Genomic DNA, 21,892 nt, shown 5'->3' with positions numbered 1-21,892 from the left:
TTTGACAGCCTTGCAACTGGAGCATCTACTAAAGGAACCTTCTCCCACAACTTAATATGCTCTGGCATTGGGTATAAACTCAGGTACCTTTTAGGTAACAGGATCTTTTTATCTGGCATTTTCCAAGCCCCTCCTAACAAGTCCACTTAATATCAATATGTAGCGCATTGGTTTTCCCAAAAACCCTTCCTTTCTAGACTAACTACATCGGGTACATTGTAGTATACCCTGGATTTACCCTGCTGCAACCTTTTACACCACTAACTCAGCGCAGTTGCCACCCACACCTTGTAAGCAGTGACCGACTTGCCTTAGGCAGCAGCCCACGCAGGCTCAGGCTGATCCCTCCTCTGAGCTAGTGCTCCCCTGGGTACAGCTTCACAAACAGCAAATATGCCCTTGAGCCATCTGTTCTGGTGTTAAATCAAACAAAATTTGCACGAAATTTGCAGGGGTTTAACAAGGCCATTGCTCCCTCCTCCATAACAGCAGAATGTTTTCTGTCATGATAAATATCACAGTGCAAAATGTCAGGCGACATTACTGAGCCAAAGTATGCCAGAGTACTTATCCGTCTGCCAGTGGACCCTTCTGCAGGGGCTAGCGATGCCCAGGAGAAGCTTGTCACTCTACAGAAAATAGACCCTCAGCTCTGCAGCACAGTGCTTTCCAAAGGCGCCAAACAGAGTGAAAGGAAGAGACCATTGTACCTGCTCAAGCGGGGTCTGTGGCTCTTTGGCGCCATGTAACCCCTGGAAGTCGCTCCTTCAGATGTCTTCTCCTTTCCCTAGCCGGGGATCACTTGGGATTGCCCGTGTCCGGGCTCCTGTAACGGGCTATGCCCTCCTGCATGGAGTCCAGCCTGTAAGCTCATTTAAAATGGATGCCGCCATATTGGGAGATCCTTCACCTACGATCCCCTCTTGCAGGGAGCGGGACCCGGAGTCCCCCTGAGCCCATGCAGCTTCTACCACTGTGAAGCTGTAAGCGCTGTGCAGAGAGACCAGACAGTGTCTCTCTGCACACAGGACTCTGAGAGCGCTTCTGTCAGCTCCTGCTGCGCTGTCAGTGTGAGGATTGTCATAGAATCCCCACACTGCCGCCTGTTCTAACTAAGTGTAAAATTAAGAAAAAAATAAACACCTTGCTATCTAATCTTCAGCAGCCCCTTCAGCATAGCACCCATTCCTGTGGGAACCTAAAACGAACTGAGGCATGATGGGATGCAGTGGGGAGGAGCCTGCCTCTCTTCAAATGTTTAGCATAGGTGCCTGGCTCCTATTGGACCCTACCACATCCCAAGGTCAGCTGCGTCACCAGGATAGATGAAGAAATATATATATGCTAGGCAGGCAGGCAGAGCTGCGCTTTTAAAACAAATACTGTACCCACAGGCAGGCAGAGTTCTTTTCCATGAGGCCCACATTGTCCAGCAGAGCTCAACTTCCTCTTCTCTACTGCGTCGCAGTACTCCACAGGTCAAAGGAAGTAGGGGTGATAACAGGGGGGGGGGGGGGGGGCTGACAGAGGAGGGAGGGAGACTTGTGCGGCACGGCTGTGGCTAGCTTTAGTGATATGCCTGCTAAGGCAGACTGCACCTGGCGTAGCAGCATCCTGGCGGCTCCACTCCCTACAGACCTCGCCGGCGCTGGCTCCCCCAAGCCACAGTGGGGTCTGCCGGACCATAGTTATGTCACTGGGATTGATCACAGTCTGGGGTGTACACTGCACATGTGTGCACGCTGGGGCCAGGCGTAGAGGACAGGCAGCACAGCCGGGATTTGAGAAACATCGCTGCTTTCCCACTCGTTACCGGCTGTTACCATGGTAGCAGGCCACTGGTTGGCTAAGAGACAGCCATTCCTATCCAACCATCGGCCCGTTATGCCGTGGTTACAAATTTTAAAGTTTACAATGCAGCTGTGGGACAGGTGGTTTGGCGTACTGGCTGCCAATCTATTAACGGCACGCCTTACCGTCCCATACCACCATACTTTCACCTCTGACCTCAATGAATAAGAAGAGAGAAAAAATAAATAACTGGGGACTAATCTCACATGATTCACAGACCACTCTGCCGATGAGTCACTTATTATTTTCAGTTTGTCACGAGTTTTGTAAAGTGAAAATGTTTTTCATTTAATGGACCCTTGTAAGGCCTTTAAGGGTCCACTTAGGGGAGTCTGTTTATTGTGTTGTATTCAGAAAGTCATAAGCTTTCCAATGACATATCGCAATGCATGAAAACAACAGAAATAGCATGGACCCTTATGACTGCACCCTTAAGAGCTTGTCCGATTAAACCAATCTTTGGACTTAGATGGTCCCTTAAGATAATAAGGCAGTGTGCAAAGTTTGAAGAAGATTAGTTACATACCCTCCAACATGACCCATTCCATTCGGTACAAAATGCAATGTTTCTGGACTTCCCTCTTAATTGATAATTGCAGTCACCTGTGTTGAACTAGTTCAGTGATAATAATGGTGTTCCAGCACAGGTGAAGGCAATCCTAATCCCCCCCCACACACACACTTATACATTCATTTATACTTATGTAGATTAGGGGGGGGGGGGGGGAGATTAGGGGGGGGGGGGGGGAACTCAAACACCCATGCTCGTCATTACAACAGCAACTTCCAGGACTATAGAAATGCATTTTATGCTTCTACACATTCACAGAGTTTCGTGTTGTTTAACTTGTCAGCAATATCAGGCGCATCAGTACATGTCTACTAATGACTCGTGGTTCCAATGGGTCTGCTACTCTGGCAGAGAAGTGGTAACTGCCAGATTATAATAACACAAAGTGACTCTGCTTTCTATGCAGGTCTTGCTCTTCCCTCAAGTTAGCTGTCAGCCTTGTTCTTGTCACCTTGTACAGCCAAGGACCTGCAAGTTCATGTAGAAGAGAGAAGATTGATGTTGTGACATTCCCACTGCCCACGCTGGCTCCACTGGTTCGCAGGCTGCATCAGTAAGGAGCTAGGTCCTGGGGAGTGTAGAGGGAGCTACTTAGGGTGTTCTCAACTGCCACCCCCCACTCAAATGCTTCACAATGCCCTTGTAACAACAATATAATCAATGCTGTCTCAGTATATTATGCAGGACAGATTAACAATCAGTATATCACAGAGCTGATTTGTATAGTTATCTCTGCTATGCAGAAAACTTTTTCAATATTGCACACTGATACATTTAATACTCTGCAGTGGTGTATATATAAGCATATAGTAATTGGTTTTCAGCCTGCCTTGGTTTCTCATTACATGCAGACAAATACATTCTGCTTGTGGTTGGGAAATTGGGATTAGGAATGAGGAGCATATTGTGTCTCATTTTTTTGGGAGTATGGGGGATTCTTGAATCCTACGGAATTACCCTCAGAAACAATCCACATTTGCATAGTTAAAAGAGAGTCGGAGATAGTAATGAACACTGACATAAAAAAGCCATTAGGATTATTTTAAATATAATGCATACAAAATTGTATACTAGTATATTACGTTCACATTAAATTACTTTTTCAAACAGCTAGATTTATTCTTATATTACCTATAGGCGGTAACATGAATCATATTTAAGGATATAATTATGAATTAGAGATAAGCCAAGTCCCCAGAAAAAAAAAAATAGATCTCTGTTTTTCTCAATTTAACAGAAGGTTAGCCCTGTAGAAACCACAGCTTTCTGTGGCGGTAACCATTTTTACATGCCTTAGAAAAGCAGATGCATGTGCTACTGTTGAGCCCCATACACACTAGTGAATATTGTGAAAGATATCGCTCAGAAAGGGGCATCTGAGTGATATCTTTCACAATATCCTCTAGCGTGTAAACTCAATATCATTATGGATGTACGCTTCAGCGCATCGTTAACAGTGAATGATGTTTGAAGAAAATACAGTTCAGTTTGGCCATATAGCCATTCTTTTTCAGTGTGTACACAGAATATCTTGTCCCGGGTCAGATAGTGTGTATGGGGCTTCACTGACTGGATGCAGGGACAAATACAGTGTACCGAGGCCTCTCTAGAGGTCAGTGAATGCAAAAAAGGTTTAGCCATTCTCAGCTGTGATGCCGCAACTATGCACCCAAAGCAAGTGCTGCCATTTCACTCTGTCACGTTCTTTGCATGTGTATACATAGAGGGGACATTGTCATCATGTTCCCCCCTCTTTTCATTAAATTAATATTGCTACATAATATTAAACTAGGTGATTCATCGCGCCCTGTGGGCACTCTTCACACCGGCGTAAGGGGCTGCGCCCCCTTAATTTGTGAACGTTTTTATTGGGAGAAATATGGTTAGAATTGTATGAAAGATGGCCTGTATTGTATTGCAACTTGAGTTATAGGTGAAATGTATTAAATAGAGAGCATATGATGTGGAAGGGGGGTGTGTATTGTTTTGTTTAATTAAAAGGCGGTTACAGAGTAAGATGTGCATTGATAGTGTGGAGGGTACAGTGACATTTGTGGGAGTGGTGTGGGGGGGGGGGGGTGCGTGTTGTTGAGGTGTGTGCAATAGTATAGTAGGGTGTTTTTGAGTCAGCGGCTCCCCACTGGCGGAGGTCACGACACAGGAAAACAGGAGTCTGGGTAGTGATAGCGGTGTGTGGGCTTAAGGGGGACTAAAGAGGAGGGTGGGGACACTGTGCAGCTTCTGCCAGTGGGTGAGGGTCCAGCGTGGCAGTGAGTCAGTGTCTCCTCTTACTGGGTGGGAGTTAGGGTGCATGAGAGCAGGAGGCTGGGCGGTAAAGCATGATAGGGGAATGTGGGCAACACAGGGTGAGCGGGTCCCCATTGAAGGAAGTTACAGGGCAGGAGAACAGGAGGCAGGGCAGTGATAGAGGTGTGTGGGCATGAGGGGTAGTAAAGGTTTTTGGCTGTTTCAGAGTAGGGATGGCCATTGGTGCAGACGCCATCGATGGTTGGCATTGATGGTGATTTTGCACCCTGCCATCGATAGTAGTAACATATTACTTGCATAACCATCGATTGTTGTAGCTATCGATGGTCATCTATTATATCTGACTGAATAGGCCATGGGTCAATCAGAACTCGGTGGTGGGACTTTCGTGTGTAGGGGGGCGGAGCTATGCTCCGTGTCCCGGCACCTTAAAAAATGTTGAAACTTGATCGGTTCTCCTTTGCCATTGATGTAGGGAAACCATCTGGTCCCCCCACATCAATGGCAGCGGGAAGGGGGTCCACAAATTGCGGGAGGGGGGGTTGTGGGGATCTGTGAATCGCGCTGGGGGGGGGGGCGCGGGGGTCCATAAAACGCGGAAGGGGGTGCCATGAATAGCGGGAGGGGGGGTGGGGGGCTTTTTGAGGTGCCGTGAATCAAGGGAGGGGGGCGCAGGGGCAGTTGCGGGGGTCCGCAAATTGAGGGAGGAAGGGGTTGTGGGGGTCCGTGAATCGCGGGAGGGGGGGCGCCAATCGCTGGAGGGGGGGGTCGCGGGGATCCGTGAATTGACGGAGGGAGGTAGGGCGCAGGGGTGCCGTGAATTGCGGGGGTGCGAATCGCAAGAAGGGGGGGTCCGCGAATTGCGGGAGGGGGGGTGTGAGGGTCCATGAATCAAGGGAGCGGGAGGGCGTGGATCGCTGAAGAGGGGGGGTTGGGAATCGCGGGAGGGGGGCACCATGAATCGCACGTGGGGGGGGGAAATATCAGGAATGGGGGGTCGCGGGGGACTGCGAATCTCGGGAGGGGGGTGCTGTGAATCGTGCGGGGTGTGTGCGGGGGTTGCCGGGAATCGCGGGAGGGGGGTCTGCAAATCGCTGGATGGGGGTTGCGGGTGGGGTTCCGTGAATCAAGGGAGGGGGGGCTGAATCGCGGGAAGGGGGGGTCTTGGGAGTCCACGAATTGTGGGAGGGGCGGTTGTGGGGGTCCGTGAATCGAGGGAGGGGGGGGCGCAGATCGCTGGAGGGGGGGTTTGCAGGGGTCCGCGAATCGCGCGCGCGGGGAAATCGCGGGAATGGGGGGGTCACGGGGGTCTGCGAGTCTCTGGAAGGGGCGTGCCGTGAATCGCGCGGGGTGTGTGTGCGGGTGTTGCCGGGAATCCCGGGAGGGGGGCGCGGCGGTCCACGAATCGCGGGATGGGGGTTGCGGGGGGGTCACGGGGGTACGTGAAACGCGGGAGGGGGTGCCGTGAATCATGAGGGGGGGGCGTGGGGGTGCCGTGAATCAAAGGAGGGGGGGGCGTGAATTGTGGGAAGGGGGGCTCGCGGGGGTCCGCGAATTGCGGGAGGGGGGTTGTGGGGGTCAGCAAATCGCGGGAGGGGGGTTGCAGGGGGGGTGCCGTGAATCACGGGAGGGGGGGTGCGGGGGTGGGGTGTGCTGTGAATCGCGGGTCAGGGGGGCGCCCACGAATTGCGGGAAGGAGTTCGCGGGGGGGGGTTAGTGTGTGTGTGGTCACCTGGTGGCAGTGGAGTAATGGTGGATGGTGGGTGTGTACTGTAGCCATGGCTGGGCGGGGGGAGGTGATGTCAAGGGGGTGGTGGTGTGTATCACACTGGTCCTTTCCCTAGGGGGGGCGGGCTTGTCTAGAACGCGGGGTGGGAACGTTATACACACAGGGGATTGGTGTCTTTTCCCTAGGGGGGGGGCGGGTTTGTGTAGAACGCTGGGCGGGAACGTTATACACACAGGGGATGAGTGACAGATCTGGCTGAATATATAAGAGATGATGGGGTCCATTTGTCAGATGCTGGTATGGCTGTTTTCTTGTTTAGGTTAAGTTTAGTTAGATTTGCATAGGTTGTCATTGTGTGGGTTGTTGGCAGGCTGCGGTTCTGCAGTATTTACCCAGGAGGGGTATTTTTAGAACCTGGCAGTGGCAGGAAGGCGCTTTCGACCAGCAGTCATGTTGAGGCATAAGTGATGACTCCTGCCTCCGCAGGGGGACGTTGGGCATTTCCTTGGAAGTGTCCTCACATGCCATAGAAGGGGTGGTGAGATAAAAAAAGATAGTCACAGCCCGGTTTATACCTATAACTAGATTGGGCGTTCATTGCTGCCATGTTATAAGTTGGGACATTTTAGTCGCCACCATTGTTAACACCGATTGGCCGGAGCTGTTCTTCAGGCACTTTCCTTGCAATCCCTTTACAAACAGAGTCATACCAGTTAATAAATATTCATGACCTTTAAACTTACAGTATGTCTTCATTTTTAGTGATATGATATTTCTGTGTGATTTATTTCTAGGGTAATATAACGTTAACTTAGTGTAAAATCAGAATAATTCAATAGGCGCCTTACAGTCCATTTTTATACATATTCTAGTTAGAATTTTAAATCCAAATTTAATGAAAGAAAATTTAAACAACGCACTGTTGCAGGGTTATCTGTTTACTGCTGAATGAGCATCTTTGGACCCAGCTGGTCAACGTCCTATTTTCTTTTTCCTTGGGCTACTTTCTTATCTCTGGTAATGTGCATAAGTACAGAAATAATGTATTCAGTCTTATTTCATCTTTTGTTATTTGGATACTGCACTGCCACAGCAGCAGTCAGACTATAATAAACATGAGCTGTAGCACTGTAATGCTATTCTACATGGTGCAGCCATTTTGTTGTTCTGTAAGTAAGGGAATGATTCTGATTGGTTTGCAAAGCACATTTGGTTTGCAGATGGACAAAACCATGTGCACTGCAAGTATGGCAGATGTAACAATGTAACATGTGCACAGAGAGTTAGATTTGGATGAGTAATGTTGTTTCTGTGCAGGGCAGTGCTGTCTTTCCCTTTGGGCTTAATGGGCAATTGCCCAGTTGTTCAAAGATTCTAGGGGCCCACCTCAATAGGGAAGAGGGCACTTCCCCAGGGAGCTGCTGCTGCTGCGGGTGAAGGGCAGCGGGGATCCTGGCAGCAGCAACTGGAAGCTTGTAGTGCTATTTGCCGGGGTGGCGGGGCAGCCATTCAGCATCCGGCCAGTCTTTACAAAATCAGCAACGCTTCCCACCTCGCCACCAGGCAAATAGTGGTACAAGCTCCCAGCCACCGCTGTACAGACCCTACTGCGGGGTTCGGGCAGCAGCGACTGGAATCTTCAAACTTTTAGCGCTATTTGACAGCACCGGGAAGCGCTGCTGATTTTGAAAAGACTGGCTGGATTCTGATTGGCTGAATTCTCTCAGCCAATCAGCGTCCAGACAGTCTTTTCAAAATCAGTAACGCTTCCCACCAGGCAAATAGTGCTACAAGCTCCCAGCCGCCGCTGCCCGGATGCTGCTGCACATACTGTAGGTATGTGGGGGAGGGCCGTGCTAATGTTTTACCCGGGGGCCTCCGCCAGTGTTAAGACGGCCCTGGGTTGACACGTGCATTGGGTTGACATGAGCTAGGTCGACAGTCAAAAGGTCGACATGGGATTTTTCACTTTTTTTGAGCCGACATGTGCCAACGGGCAGTATTTCATGTCGACCTTCCTCTTGTCAACCCTAGGACCCATATCAGTATGTCCTTGACCTGCCTTTTTTAAACAAGAAACAGTGGGGTAGCCCATAGCATACAATTAGATTCTTCCTAACATTTTCTAGGATGCATAAGAGAAATTATTTGATTGGTTGCTATGGGCATCATCACCTATTTTCCTTTTTAAAAAGCCATACGTTGTGTGCAAGTACAGTGTGACATATACTGTATAGTGAATGGAGGTATGACTTTTCTGCAACATTGCATATGTGTTTTTTTTTTAGTGCACAATGTATATATGAGGGGCGCCCTTAATGCTTAAAATTAATGTACAGCTGTCTGTCCTAGTGAAGCTCCCATACTGAAGTGTCGGAAATAGTGAGTGATGGATTCAAGTGCAAAAATATGCCATGGAACCCCCAGACAAAGATTGCATCCATCCCACCTGCCGCCCAAAAATGTAGGCAATAACTTGTTCAAATATACCTAATCTTTTATATATTTAGCCAGATCTGTCACTCATCCCCTGTGTGTATAACGCTGGGTGGGGTTACAAGAGTGATTCACAGCATTATACACACATAGTTTTTGCCTTAGGACACCCTCCCCGTCTTCCTGCACCCCCCCCACTGGAGCCACAAGTCTGCCAACAACGCTGCCCGCCCCCTTCCCTCCCCCAGGGCAGCGGGTCTGCGAGCACGCCCTCCCACCCCCATAGCAACCCACCGCTGCATCAGCGGGTCTGCCCGCGCCCCACCATCCCCATAGTAACCCACCCGCCTAGGGTTGCCACCTCATCCCTTTAAAACTGGAGACATATTAATTACCCAGGTTCTGTGGCTGATTAAAAAAATACAGTTGGAATGAAGTCTGATGGCTGTTTAAAAAAAAAACTGTTGAAATTGAGTCTTGAAGTGAGCCGGCCACAGAACCAATGTTCCCTCTAATTTTACAAAGGCTGTGTGCGGCAAAAGATATTGGCTGTGCAACTTTGGAAGGAAATGTACATTTTTGTGCGTCACATAACGTATACAGGCCTAGGTTTCGAGTTCTTTTGAGTTAATAAAGCAATTTGAATGTGTACAGACTTCACACACCACACATATAGGCTATAGCAGTGATTGTCAACCTTATTAAACTCGTGGCACACTAAACAAGATTTTAACCTTTGTGCGCTCAGTTGTAATTTCTGTGCTCGGACTCGGCGAGTTGTGTGCGTGGGCACACGCGCACAGCTTAGAGGGAACACTGCACAGAACCTGTGTAATTAATATGTCTCTAGTTTTAGAGGGTTAGGTGGCAACCCTACACCCGCCGCATTAGTGGGTATGCCCGCCCGGAGCAGCGGGTCTGTGCACATACCACCCCCCCTGGATCAGCGGGTCTGCCCGTAACCCCCCTCCCCACCTCCGCGTGTGCAGGTCTTCCTGCATCCCCCCCGGGAGCAGCGGTTCTGCGGGCATACCACCCCCCCTGGATCAGCGGATCTTCCGCAACCCCCCCCCATCAGCGGGTCTGCACAACCCCCCATCAATGGGTATTTTTGTGTGACCACGCCCCCTCATAACACGTGACCATGACCATTTTTGTTGTGCGCTACAGGCTTTAACTCAATAAAATGACTACTAAGATACATTCTGTCACTTGACAAGGTTTTTATATCACCATTAGTACATTAGTACAGAATATTATATTAAATGTCATAGCATAGAACACAACATAGTTTCCAGGATTTTAGGACAATTTATGAATGTTTGAGAGCTGTCTATTACTCCTTAGGGTGCTAGCTTGGTTTCTTTTGCAGCTCTTGGAGTACAATCTTGGCTTTGTACATCAATAGAGCAGCAGCCATTGAAGAACACATTTTCTCTTCTTCTGATTGGTTGAGCTAGGCAAATCAGCAAACTCCTTTTAGAATTCTGGCTAATATGCAATGTGTCTGATTGTTGGTCAGAGAGAGGTCACTGTAATGAGTTTCAGAGGGCACAACCATTACAACGTAGCAGGTGTCTACACTGACTTATTGGAACAGCAATACAAATAGCTTTTTTTCACATTCTGAACTTTCCGCAACTGGCAGCCGTCCAATCACTTTCCTCCATCCAGACCCCACCGAATACAGGAAAGCAAATCTGAGAGTTACTTAGAACACAAATGAAGCTCCAAAAGGCATTATTATAAGAGAAGAAAAAGAAAAATTGCAATTAAGACGTGTCTAAAAGAGAGAAAAAATGTAGAACTTGTAATGTTTTCACAATTGCTGACACTGCTATAAACAAACCTAAACCTGCATATGATAGCACAAAGCCTGCTAAGCATATAATAGTGGCAACACCGGGAACTTGTCTATATGCTTGCCAGAAAAATAGGCTCATTATTGCCAAGAAAAATGCTGTGTCCCTGTATCTTACCCAGATTGTAAATAGTCCCCGGTGTCTCTTTAATGTTTTGTATTTGAAAAATGACATTTACAGTTTATTCGTCCTCTAACGCCCATTAACATGCAGTGCTTATCAGTTTCTGATACGTATCAAACCTTAAATCACTGACATATAAGAGTTTAATATAATAATAATTTAAATAATTTAAAAACATAATATACAAATAAAACCCATAATTGATAAGTGAAATTTGCTAAGTATGTACAATGCCCAAATGCTTTCTCACTATAGGTAACATGCCGTGTTTCTGTATCGGTCTCTAGAACAAGGAATTATACATATGAATCTTATTATCAGTGACACTACAGTCCTGCATGACTGAGCCTTTGATTTCTCTATAGCGTTATTTATCTTTATTACTGTTAGTCACCGGCACGTTCTTTGATGCCTGCAGCAATCTTGGCTCATTCTGATGGCTGTGTGATTTGTCATGTTCCCCAAGTGCTCACCTATCTGAAGCCTGATGTGTCGGTGTGCAGTGGATTGCACTTGCCCAATCCATGGTATCATTACATTAGCTGCAGGCACCTTAAAGAGCAAATGTGAGCTGCATCCTCACAGGCAACTCACAGTAATGTATTGTTCTGCACTATCATATAGAAAAGTGCCAGGCTCTATCAATGGTCACTGATATAAAAAAAACACATTTCATGTCAGCTTTAGGTTCTTTGGTTCAATAAAATACAGAAATAAGCAACTAGTGTTTGCCAGAGGTGTGGAATATAGGATGATTTTGTAAACCGGCAATCATTTAGAAGTCAAAACCAACCTAGAATGTCAGATTGCATTGGGGATATATACAAGCAGTATTGACTATACTGCTCTATACTCAAACCCGTCAGCTAGTCTTTATTAATGAAATACCTTTATTATTTCTAACGGCACATACCAGGGATGCCCCCTATTCCCTCTGGTGTTTGCATTGGCAATCGAGCTATTGTCCGAAACCATCAGAGCCGCACCTTCAATAATGGGCCCCTCCCTGTTTGGTCACTCGCATAAAATATATCTTTTTGGAGATGATGTATTGCTGGCCCTCATGATTCCATGCACTTCTTGACTGGATCTACACAAAGTCCTACAGGACTATTCATCCATCTTCTTTTATAGGTTAAAGCCAACCTGGCTGTTGCGGCGACCAGTGGTGGCGCTGATGGCTGCCTAGGCGCTGTGCAGCTCAGCGGGTATATGTTCCCTGCATCTATAATCCCCAGGGTACATCTAGCATATACCTGTATGTGTTATGTACATCTATACTATCACTGTCTAACTGTTACCTAACTGGCTGCTGCACAGAAATCCAAATCAAATTCCTAGTATATGCGAGTATACCTGGCCAATAAAGCATTCTGATTCGGATTTTATAAGTTAAACTGCTTCAAAACAGAAGCACTGCCAATTTATTTTTACCTCTGCCTTACTAGAGCAATAGAAATCTAAATATTTAAATGCATGGCAGGGCAACAGCATTAAAGTCCTTGGTATACATATCCCAGCAAAGGCCCAAGACATGCATTATTGTAACTACCTCCCCTTGTTAACTAAATTTCAAAATTGACACAAGAATGGATGATGCAACAATGTATCTTGGATGGGCTGAATAGCTGCCCTAAAAATGGTTTTGCTCCTGAAATTGCTATATTTGTTTAGGACATTACCCATTTTGTTACCAGAATCCCTGCTTGCAAAATTTTATGTTATTTGTATCATACTGTATGTGTGGAAAGGTAAACAACTGAGGCTGGCACTTAGAACAATGGTTCAACCAAAATCTTATGGAGGCTTGGCCTACCCAGATCTCCAGGCATAACAAATGGCCTCTATCCTTTAGGAGCTTGGCTGATAACTGATAAACCCAGACCTTGAGTTATAGTGGAAAGGGGTCTTGTAGCCCAATTTCCTCTTATAGATGTAAGGCCTCTAAGGAGTCCCTGTGTGCAAATATGGTAGGAGACTGACCACGCACCACAGTTTGGCCCAATCCAACCCCGATGCCCCCAGGTCTTATGTAGGACAATGCATCAACCGAGACTGAGAGAAGGAATAAAGGCTAACTGACTAAAACCCATGGAAACAAACAAACAGACCGTGGTACATATTATAATAAGTGGTCAGAAACACAAGGGAGTTGAGTGGATGAATATGGGAGCAATCCTCTACTGAACTCCCAGGAATGCAACAATGCAAGAAGATGTTATGCAAATAAGTAATTCCTCACACTCACACTTGTAGCTACAGAAACACAACAGGATGTGAACACAGTATGTCCTGGCTAATGGCATACATGCAACAATGCATGAAGATGTTAATAAGAAACAATATATAACCTGTGTGCCTGGGTTTGCATCAAACCCAGGCAAGGTGGATCAGCAAAACCCGGAGCATTGATCCAGGGGAAACATATAACTACAACAGAATATGAATAATACCGACCCGTCGGAGGCAGCTCCAAACAATAAACTTATTATGGCGGCCTCCCTCAGAAGGGAACCATTTAACTCATACATCTGCAGTGGTACAAGCGGTACGTAAGACATGGTATATTTTGATGTCACAAATGGAAGTTTTGCAACCTACAGTTCTTTAGAATTATCATTGATTGGATTAGCACATTTGATCCCAGATTTGTCTCTCAACTTGTGGATATCTAATAACATTATTACGCTGAATGATGTTTCAGAATCAGGCACATTACCATCCTTCTTCCAAATCCCAAAAAATATTCTATATCCTGGAAAGATTTCTACAAATACCTACAAGTAAGACACTGACTGCAGAGTGTCTCCCTACCCCCTCACACCCTGGAGCCATTACCTAGAGCAATTTGGGAACTACTTCTAAAGACAAATAGTAAAGGTGCAATATCTAAGTGGTATACATTCCTAATTACACCTCAACAGTTCACAAAAAATTCTCAAGTTAAGCGGAAAACTGAAATAGACTTAATCCTCTAGGAGGAGTAGTGGCAATCCATATTTCAGATGTGCTTCAAAATTGTATATGTATATGCTACGTTTTATACATTTAAAACGTATACATAGGCCAGGGGTGGGGAACCTCAGGCCCTTGGACCGTATGCGGCCCCCGTAGCCGGTCTGAATGGCCTGCCCACCCACCCGATGGCTTTGCCGGGAGTAAAGAACAGGGGAATTCTCGCGAGAGGTTGGGAGTTCTCTCGAGATTCCTCTTAATCAACAGCAGCCGGAGACTGTCAGTCCTATTCGGCGGCAGCCACCGGAGCGTGGGACGGCTGAAGCAGGACAATTTAAAAGATACATTTTTACATATGGCCCCCTGAATGATTTTGTTCCCCATACTAACAGCCCTTGGCACAAAAAAGGTTCCCCACCCCTGACATAGGCTATATATGACTCCTGCTTATTACACAAAATAAGCCCCGCAACTGTGGTGGTGTTGGATCAATTTTTCATATATTCTGTTCTCTGTTAATTGATTTATGGAAGTGAGTATTTTAACTCTACTATCTTGGAAAAAGTTATTGCCCCATAACCAAATATTGCATTACTTTGTATACATTTAGACACCGGCTAACCTCCTGCATCACCTGAATCATACTGATACTGTACACGTAAATATGCAAGGGACAGAGTACACTAATGATGGATGATTACAAATAATGCCCCTTAAGCGTTTCTCCATCCACAATAGCTGATGGTTTTCTCAGAAGCTTCTGAGGAAACTGTCAGCTATTGTGGACTGAGAAACGCATCAAACAAGTGGAATACAGCGACCAGCATTGCCTATACAGCCCCTAAAGCCAGCATCTTCTTCAATTTGTCTGTGACCTGGTCCTTGGACCCCCGCTCCTATTGGCCGCATGCTGGGAATGACCTGAGGAGATCTCCACAGCGATTCACATCAGGCCGGTGAATGTGACGTCCTTCCCTGGCATAGAGAGGACGGCAAGAGACAGGAGATTGACATTCTGCTCCCGATGGAGGCTCCAAGTCCAACAGAGCCCCACCGGTTGTAGCGGACGAAGATATCCCCCATTCAAATACTTCATCTTTCCTCGCTGACATCACCCCACCTATATATGCGGGCTATGGTAACTATTGTATAGTGGAACTTTTCTATGCCACTTGGAAACTTATGAAGTGCTTAAAGGCACAGGAACTTTAATTTATAACTGAAGTTGCTTAAAAGTTTTTGCTGGAGGCATCTGCACTGGTCTAATAACTATATTATTAAAAGGCTATCCATCTTAAAGGAGTTTGCGATATTCAACCCTATGGTTAAACGCCAATAAAATTGATGGATTATTTATGCAATGGTGAATATCAATTGTTTTATAATCATTATTTTGTGTATGGTTACATGTGTATTCAATTTTTTATATATTAAATTTGAAAGATCAACACAGTGCGCTCTCTTTGATTTGTTTTAATTTGATTTGGTAGAATTTATTTCTTCTGGGAGCAGCACAATTGCTTAATTGGAACTGTGATTATCTATGTATTTATTTATTGACTATATAAATGTATTTTAATTTATCTGCCTTTCTTGCACCCGATATACCTTGTGTGTATATTGATCCTGTATTGTATTATTGCCATACCCCTCCCTCCTATTCCCTTTCTACTGTATGTTTTGTGCCCTCATCCCCTCAAAAAGTTTGATTTGTTTACTGTTTTCTTTATTATATCAAATTCAATGAAAATGTAAATTTAACCCTTTGAGTGCCAACATCTCTGTTCAAAATGTCCACTAAAAAAGCCAGCGTTGCACACATTTGTTATATAAATTCAAATAAAAAATAAAAAAGATTATATTTCCTATATAAGGTAAACATTACAGGTCATTATGATGAATACAATAGTTTGCTTGGCAATTTTCACACCTATATTAACAATTCACTTGGCACTCAGTTATATAAAACTCCCTTATTACTGCTTCATACATCTACCCCTGTGTAAACAGCCTATGCTAGGATCCATATAACTTCAGACAGGAAGCCACGTGAGTGTTTTACACCTGCCATCACTAGTATTGACACTTTCGCCTGGCACATGTTAGGTGTAAGAGATCAAAAAGAAACAGTTTACCTTTACCCATACACAAGCCCTTAGTATAGCTCTGAAGTATTGCTATACTCCCACCACAGTAGCATGATACATTCATAAGGCAAAACAGTTCTGTACAATTGCATGGTCTAGATCCCATCCCTAAAACAGCCAATTCATGGCCAAGATCCATCAGGCCTGGAATTGCCCAAAAATACACAAAAATGTTAACTTCCATATATGATATTTAATATCTTGACTTCTACATACATCATAAATAAACCTGACCATTCTCCATTTTGTCTGTGCCCTTCTAAGTTATAGATCTGAGCATTCGGGTAAGAAAGTAATTGTATGTCCCATAATGGCCAAAGTCATGTTTTACCTGTTGTATTGTACTGTACACCATGGAAGTACTCTGGGCAAGCTCTGGCCACCAGTTGGCCAGCCGCTGTGCGAGGCCAACATGTCCCGATCATATCAGTGGATACATTGCAGGCAAGACCTGTAAAGAACACATAGTAGTTACAACCACTGAAAATGCATAAAACTAATAATATAAAAACCCATAAAAAACAACATATACATCTCTGCAACTGATATATGACTGCTGTTGATATTGGCACGGGAGAGTCATAATATTTAGATACTGGAACAGCTGTCAGTTAGGCTTCTGTTTCAAAGATATTAGTCCCAAAATATCAGGTACATGTAACAAAGTTAATAACAGTTTGAGTTTTCAGTGACACTTGGGGGCTGTTACATCTAAGCACATGATAGTTAGTGCGGTGGGAAATATATTGCTGCTATAGCCCTCAACATGACACGATCACGAAACACGGTTCCAATATAATTTTATTGTATTTTCAGGTCCCTTCAATAAATAGTAGGAAAAAAAAAGAGTTATAAACAAAGGGGAATTACATCCAACATTCAGAAGTAGTCAAGACTAGACTGGCAATAAAATGCATCTCTAGAAATCTAAGCATTACTGTGGCTTTCAATTGTGTTTATGCTTTGGCATTGTACACAGACAGGTCTGTTTTGCACATTTAGCAACAGATGAGTCATACCCCTTTCAGACAGAAAAAAAGACCCGGGAATTTCCCTGCTCTTGCCGTGTCGACCCGGGTTTTTCTTCTGTCTGAAAGGGTCAACACGGGTCTAAAGTTCTGGGACTTCGACCCAGGTATTTACCTGGGTTTTTCCCGGGTCTGTATTCCAAAAACCCGGTCGCTGGCTGTCTGAAAGGAAACGACCCGGGTTTTTGGGATTATTACACATTGTTAGGCACTGATTGGCTCTCCTGGTGGGGTGCTGGCTGATTGGTTGTGAGGATAGGCTTCTCTTATTGGCTGGGAGGGCATGGCAATGGAGCAGGCCTCTGAGGTCATTAGGGAGCTGAAAAAAGGATAGCATGGCCCACTGGTAGAAGCAAGAGGTGAGAGCTGCTGGCAGTGAGAGGGGAGGAGGATATCAGCAAACAGATGACTGGGACAGTCAAAGATGCCACAGTGTACTCAAACATTGCAAATATACTGACAGCCATGTGAGGTAACATGTACCTTCCAGTATATAAAAACAATAAAACTTGTTTACAACATATCCTTGTGTTATGCCCTGGTTAATGCAATGCAGTGAGCAGTCACCACCCACTTTTGATGACCTCATCTCTTTGTGCCTTTAAAACTGTCCTATTCTTATGACACACAGAGTTTTGCAGGAAAAATCTGGCTTCTGTGTGAAAGGGGTCGACACGGGAAATACCCGGGTTTTTGCTCCTGTGTGAAAGGGGGTCAGCCCCTTGCTGCCTAGTTGTACCCGGGTTTTTGTATCTGTGAAATACCTGGGTTTTTGGGATTTTTCTGTCTGAAAGGGGTATCAGCATGCATAGGTGGGGGAAAGTTTCAGGACCAGAGTAAGTGGGCGGTGGTGGTATCTTTAGCTGATAGTCCTGATACCTGGTCTGGTGATGGTGACTGGGCTCCATGCCTTTGTCACTGGCCTAATCAGCAGAGCGCAGAGGGAATGGGATCCCCTGGCACAATAAAGTTTATTTTTTACTATCTGCCTGCGCATAAGGTATCATGATGCTAAAATACTGCCTTGCCCCAGGTGACAAAACTTTTAGTTTTGCCCTGCTAAGCCATCCTGTGTTTTTCCTATTAAAATAAAATCTGCAAAGAAACAACAACAATTACTATATTATCAGAATGGCACCTGCTCCTGCTAATTGCAGGCTATTATATTTGGATATTTGTCTGCTGCAAGAGTTATATCAAGTCCACTTTGGTATAATATACTCCTTCCAGATCACGTGCAGAGTTAGCAATAACAAGATCCATACAGATAACGGACTTGTGTGTAACTCTGCATTGACCCCTTAAAGTAACCCTGGGAAAAGTTCTTAAAGTGGCCTTATATACACAGTACCAAATTATCTGTAAACAGGGCCTGCAGAAAAGGAGGTAGAGTAGTAACACAATTAGTGCTTTCTTGTTACAAATATGTAAAATAGGCCAATGCAATATAGTAGGTGAAGTCAAAGTGATTACATGCTGAGCCTTTTACAGTGCAGAAGTATGCAGGCAATGCATTACACTCCTAGAAGTGGGACAGTAGGTGGACTACACACAATGATTTTGTGACTGGTACATCTTCATCCATCAGCAAAGTTTCCTGGGATTAGCACTGAAATGAAAGTAGTGTAATTTGGCAAATTTATAAATCTATTCATCACAACAAATCTAAATTTTCCATAGTGGTGTAAGAAAAAAAAAAATGACTATTGCCTACCTGTACCAAAAATATAGGTAATCCCAGTCAGACATGATTTTATCTCTATAAATAAGTTTCATTTCCACAATACCCTCTATACCTCTTAAGGGGGGCAAGGGTGACTTTAAAATATAAAAGCACTCACTTTTAACTATAGCTATTATTACTGGCAAACAATTAAAAATTCAGAACATGCATTCAATTTAAACAAAAATACATCCATAATGCAGCATGAAAAAATCTGTTGCAAGTAGGAGAAAATAGGTGTCAGGAGTTAATGGCAGCGGTTATATTACATTGTTAGTAGCAAATGCTAAAGTTACAATTCTTTTAAATGTATTTCTTTATTTATGATTTTCACATGTAAAAAAAAACCCACTAGCATACATATCGGGATATAGTAGTAAAGGTCAAACAAGTATAAACAATGTTAATACTGTACTGTACAGTATATCAATATAAAAAATATTGCTGAGAAACATACCCGCCTAATATTTATAAACCAAAACAGATAGAAAGAGTCAAGCTGTAAAGTAAAAAAAAATAAAAATAAAAAAATGGATCTATGTGAAGGCTGGGAACCCAGACCAACATAGGTCCCAAGCACTCACATCAGAATTGGGGGTGCTGAGGACCTAAGTGAAATGTAGGGTACCTAATCAAATAATCAAGTGACAAAAGAAATAAAGATATATAAATTGATCAACATAGAAAGAAGGAAAATGTAAAAAAGAGAGAAAAGATAGGAGAAAAGAGGCCGAGCATGGGTGTGAAAACTTGAAATCTTTTTTAAAAAGTGTGGGGAAAACGGTTACATTTAAAGTAAAAATAGGCAAATGAGTTAAATCAAAAGGTCTGAATAACCAGATGGTATGGATCTATGAGGGGAAGAGGCATTCAATTAAAACCAGGCACTCCATAAGTTACAAATTTAAGTTTGAGTCCTGCAAAGTGTGTCTCCTATATAAAAATAATGTCAGCTTTGAGAAAGCGTAAGGTGTGGAAAAGGGTTGATCGGCGGTGGGGATAATTCAGACCTTTAACATTAAAAGTCAGAAGTTTTTAGTAGCCATATAAGGTTAGTGTGGGCACTGTGCAGAAAATGAATGATGTAATAAAACAAGGTATAAATAAACCATATGGGAAAAACCTGTACTTTGGCCTCATGAGAAAAAAGAGAAGAAATAGAAAAAAGGGACAGAAAAGATGGAAAAGTGTGAGCTGGGAGGGGTCCCACACACTTTGTTGGAACCACAGGAAGAAACAAATGGCCTATTGGCCGGGGGTGTCTGAGGGCGGTCATACTATGCATATGGGAGTGTGCGACCTGGCAGCCGTGAGCAAAATAATGAAGTTATGGAATGAGACAGGGAAGAGCAAAGCTGTGGATGTAGCCTGGTCTATGTTAAGTGTAGATAGGACATAATCATACTGTAATTGACCAAAGTAGTCCAATATCAGTGAGTAGTGAATGACATGGGGAGCTGTAAACGGAAGAAAGGGGGTGACTGAATGGAAAAATAAAAAAATAAAAAATAAAATACATTTTAAGTACGTTGACTAAAAAGGTAAAGTGACCAAAAGCTCAACAATTCAAAACATATCTGTGAGCAATTATTACAAAACAATATATGACATTTGTAAAAAACTACCATAAGTATCTGAGAGTGACATATGTAGTGATTGAGAAACACTTCCGGAGGGCAATATGTTCAAGGAGGCCAAAGAATTGAAAACCCAACAATACTAACAAACATCTGTGAAAATAGTGCACATCGGTCCATAAAACCAGAGGCAACTTCTGACCATAGACAGTATGACAGGCCTTAGTAGTACACGCCAGCCCCAAAAACCAAGGGTCACCTCTGGCTATAAACAATATAACAGACCTTAATACCATATACAAGTCATACATATACAAACATATATAAATACCCTTACTTTGTAAAAATATACAAAATTTAAAATGGGCTGCTGAGTGTGTCAAATAGTAATGTAAGAGACATCCCAGAAGCTTGTATAAAAGGGAATAATGTACGAAAAATCTTATATAATATAATATTATTATAATATAACAGCCTCATTAATTATTAATAGTGGTAGTGCAGACCAGCATTTAGACTCTAAATAGACCTCTGGTTGTTGACACCATAATCGCCCAACATAACCTATACTATTTAACCTCAGGATATTAAAATATACTGTAACAAAAAACATGAACTAGTGTACTATTACCCCTGTTCACCATAATAGGAACAAGTCCTGATTCACATTAAGTGGATTGATAAAGACATACGGAGCCCAGGGAGAGCTCAGGACATTGTATATGAAGTGGGGCAGGGGCCATTCCTTCCTGGAGGCTCTTTGGGGGAAGGGAGCAGTTTGAGTAGTGGGTAGATCAAACTGTATACAAGGTTGAGGAATCGGCATATGTAGTTGATTGAGCAGGTGGAGAGTCTCATCTGTAGAACATGCTGAAAGGATATTGCCATCTGACCTCACCTGCAGGCTGATGATAAAACCCCATCGATAGAGGATCTTATGGTCACGGAGTGTTTAAGTAATGTCTTTCCATTCACGTTGTTTGGCCAGAGTAAGGGGAGATAGATCTTGAAAAATAAGTAGTCGTGACCCATCAAAAGAGATATCCGAGGAGTGCCGAGCTTGAAAATAGACCTGATCTTTTGTCTTAAAATAGTGGAAGCGGAAGATCATGTCTCTTGGAGCATCGCTAGGCTGCGAGCAGGGTTTAAGAGATCTATGAGTCCTAGCCAGTTTAAACATATCATCAGACTGGGCAAGTGAGCAAAAACGCACAGGAGGTAATCCTCCAGATGGTTAGCCTCGACAGATTCTGAGATATTACGGATTTTAAGATTATTCCTGCGTCCTCTATTGTTAAGATCATCTTGCTTATCGGGCAATAGGAGAAAAACACAATTCAGTTGGGTATTATCCTGTTCAGATATTTGTTGGAAGCTTATTTGTTCCTCCTGCTTCCTCTCTAGAGCGTCTACTCAGGTTGCAAGAGTAGAGACCTCAGACTGCATACCGGAGAGAGCGTTGTGCACTTCATCATGTATGGCCTGATGAAAGCTTTTTATCTCAGCAAGGATAGCTGCAATGTCAGCCTTAGTGGAGAGGGCTGCTGTGTCTGCAGAATATGAATTTGTGGTTAAGCAGTCCGAGAAGGCTTAAAATAGGAAACAAGGGCTTGAGAGCCTGC

General features: G+C 44.2%; 1 protein-coding gene across 2 annotated transcripts in view; it reads right to left on the bottom strand.

The window, feature by feature from the left end:
- Positions 1-21,892, bottom strand: part of CRHR1 (corticotropin releasing hormone receptor 1) — a 180,449-nt gene that overhangs the window by 36,606 nt on the left and 121,951 nt on the right. For both annotated transcript variants that reach the window (XM_083146957.1, XM_083146956.1), the window contains exon 4: positions 16,274-16,393. In XM_083146957.1, coding sequence (XP_083003083.1) covers positions 16,274-16,393 — 120 coding nt within the window. The remainder of the gene's footprint in view (positions 1-16,273; positions 16,394-21,892) is intronic.

This window comes from Crinia signifera, chromosome 6, assembly GCF_055691185.1.
Source record: "Crinia signifera chromosome 6, ASM5569118v1, whole genome shotgun sequence".
In the NCBI taxonomy this organism is placed as follows: domain Eukaryota; kingdom Metazoa; phylum Chordata; class Amphibia; order Anura; family Myobatrachidae; genus Crinia; species Crinia signifera.
Note: the sequence above shows the minus strand (reverse complement) of the source record. Positions and strands in the feature narration are given on the sequence as shown.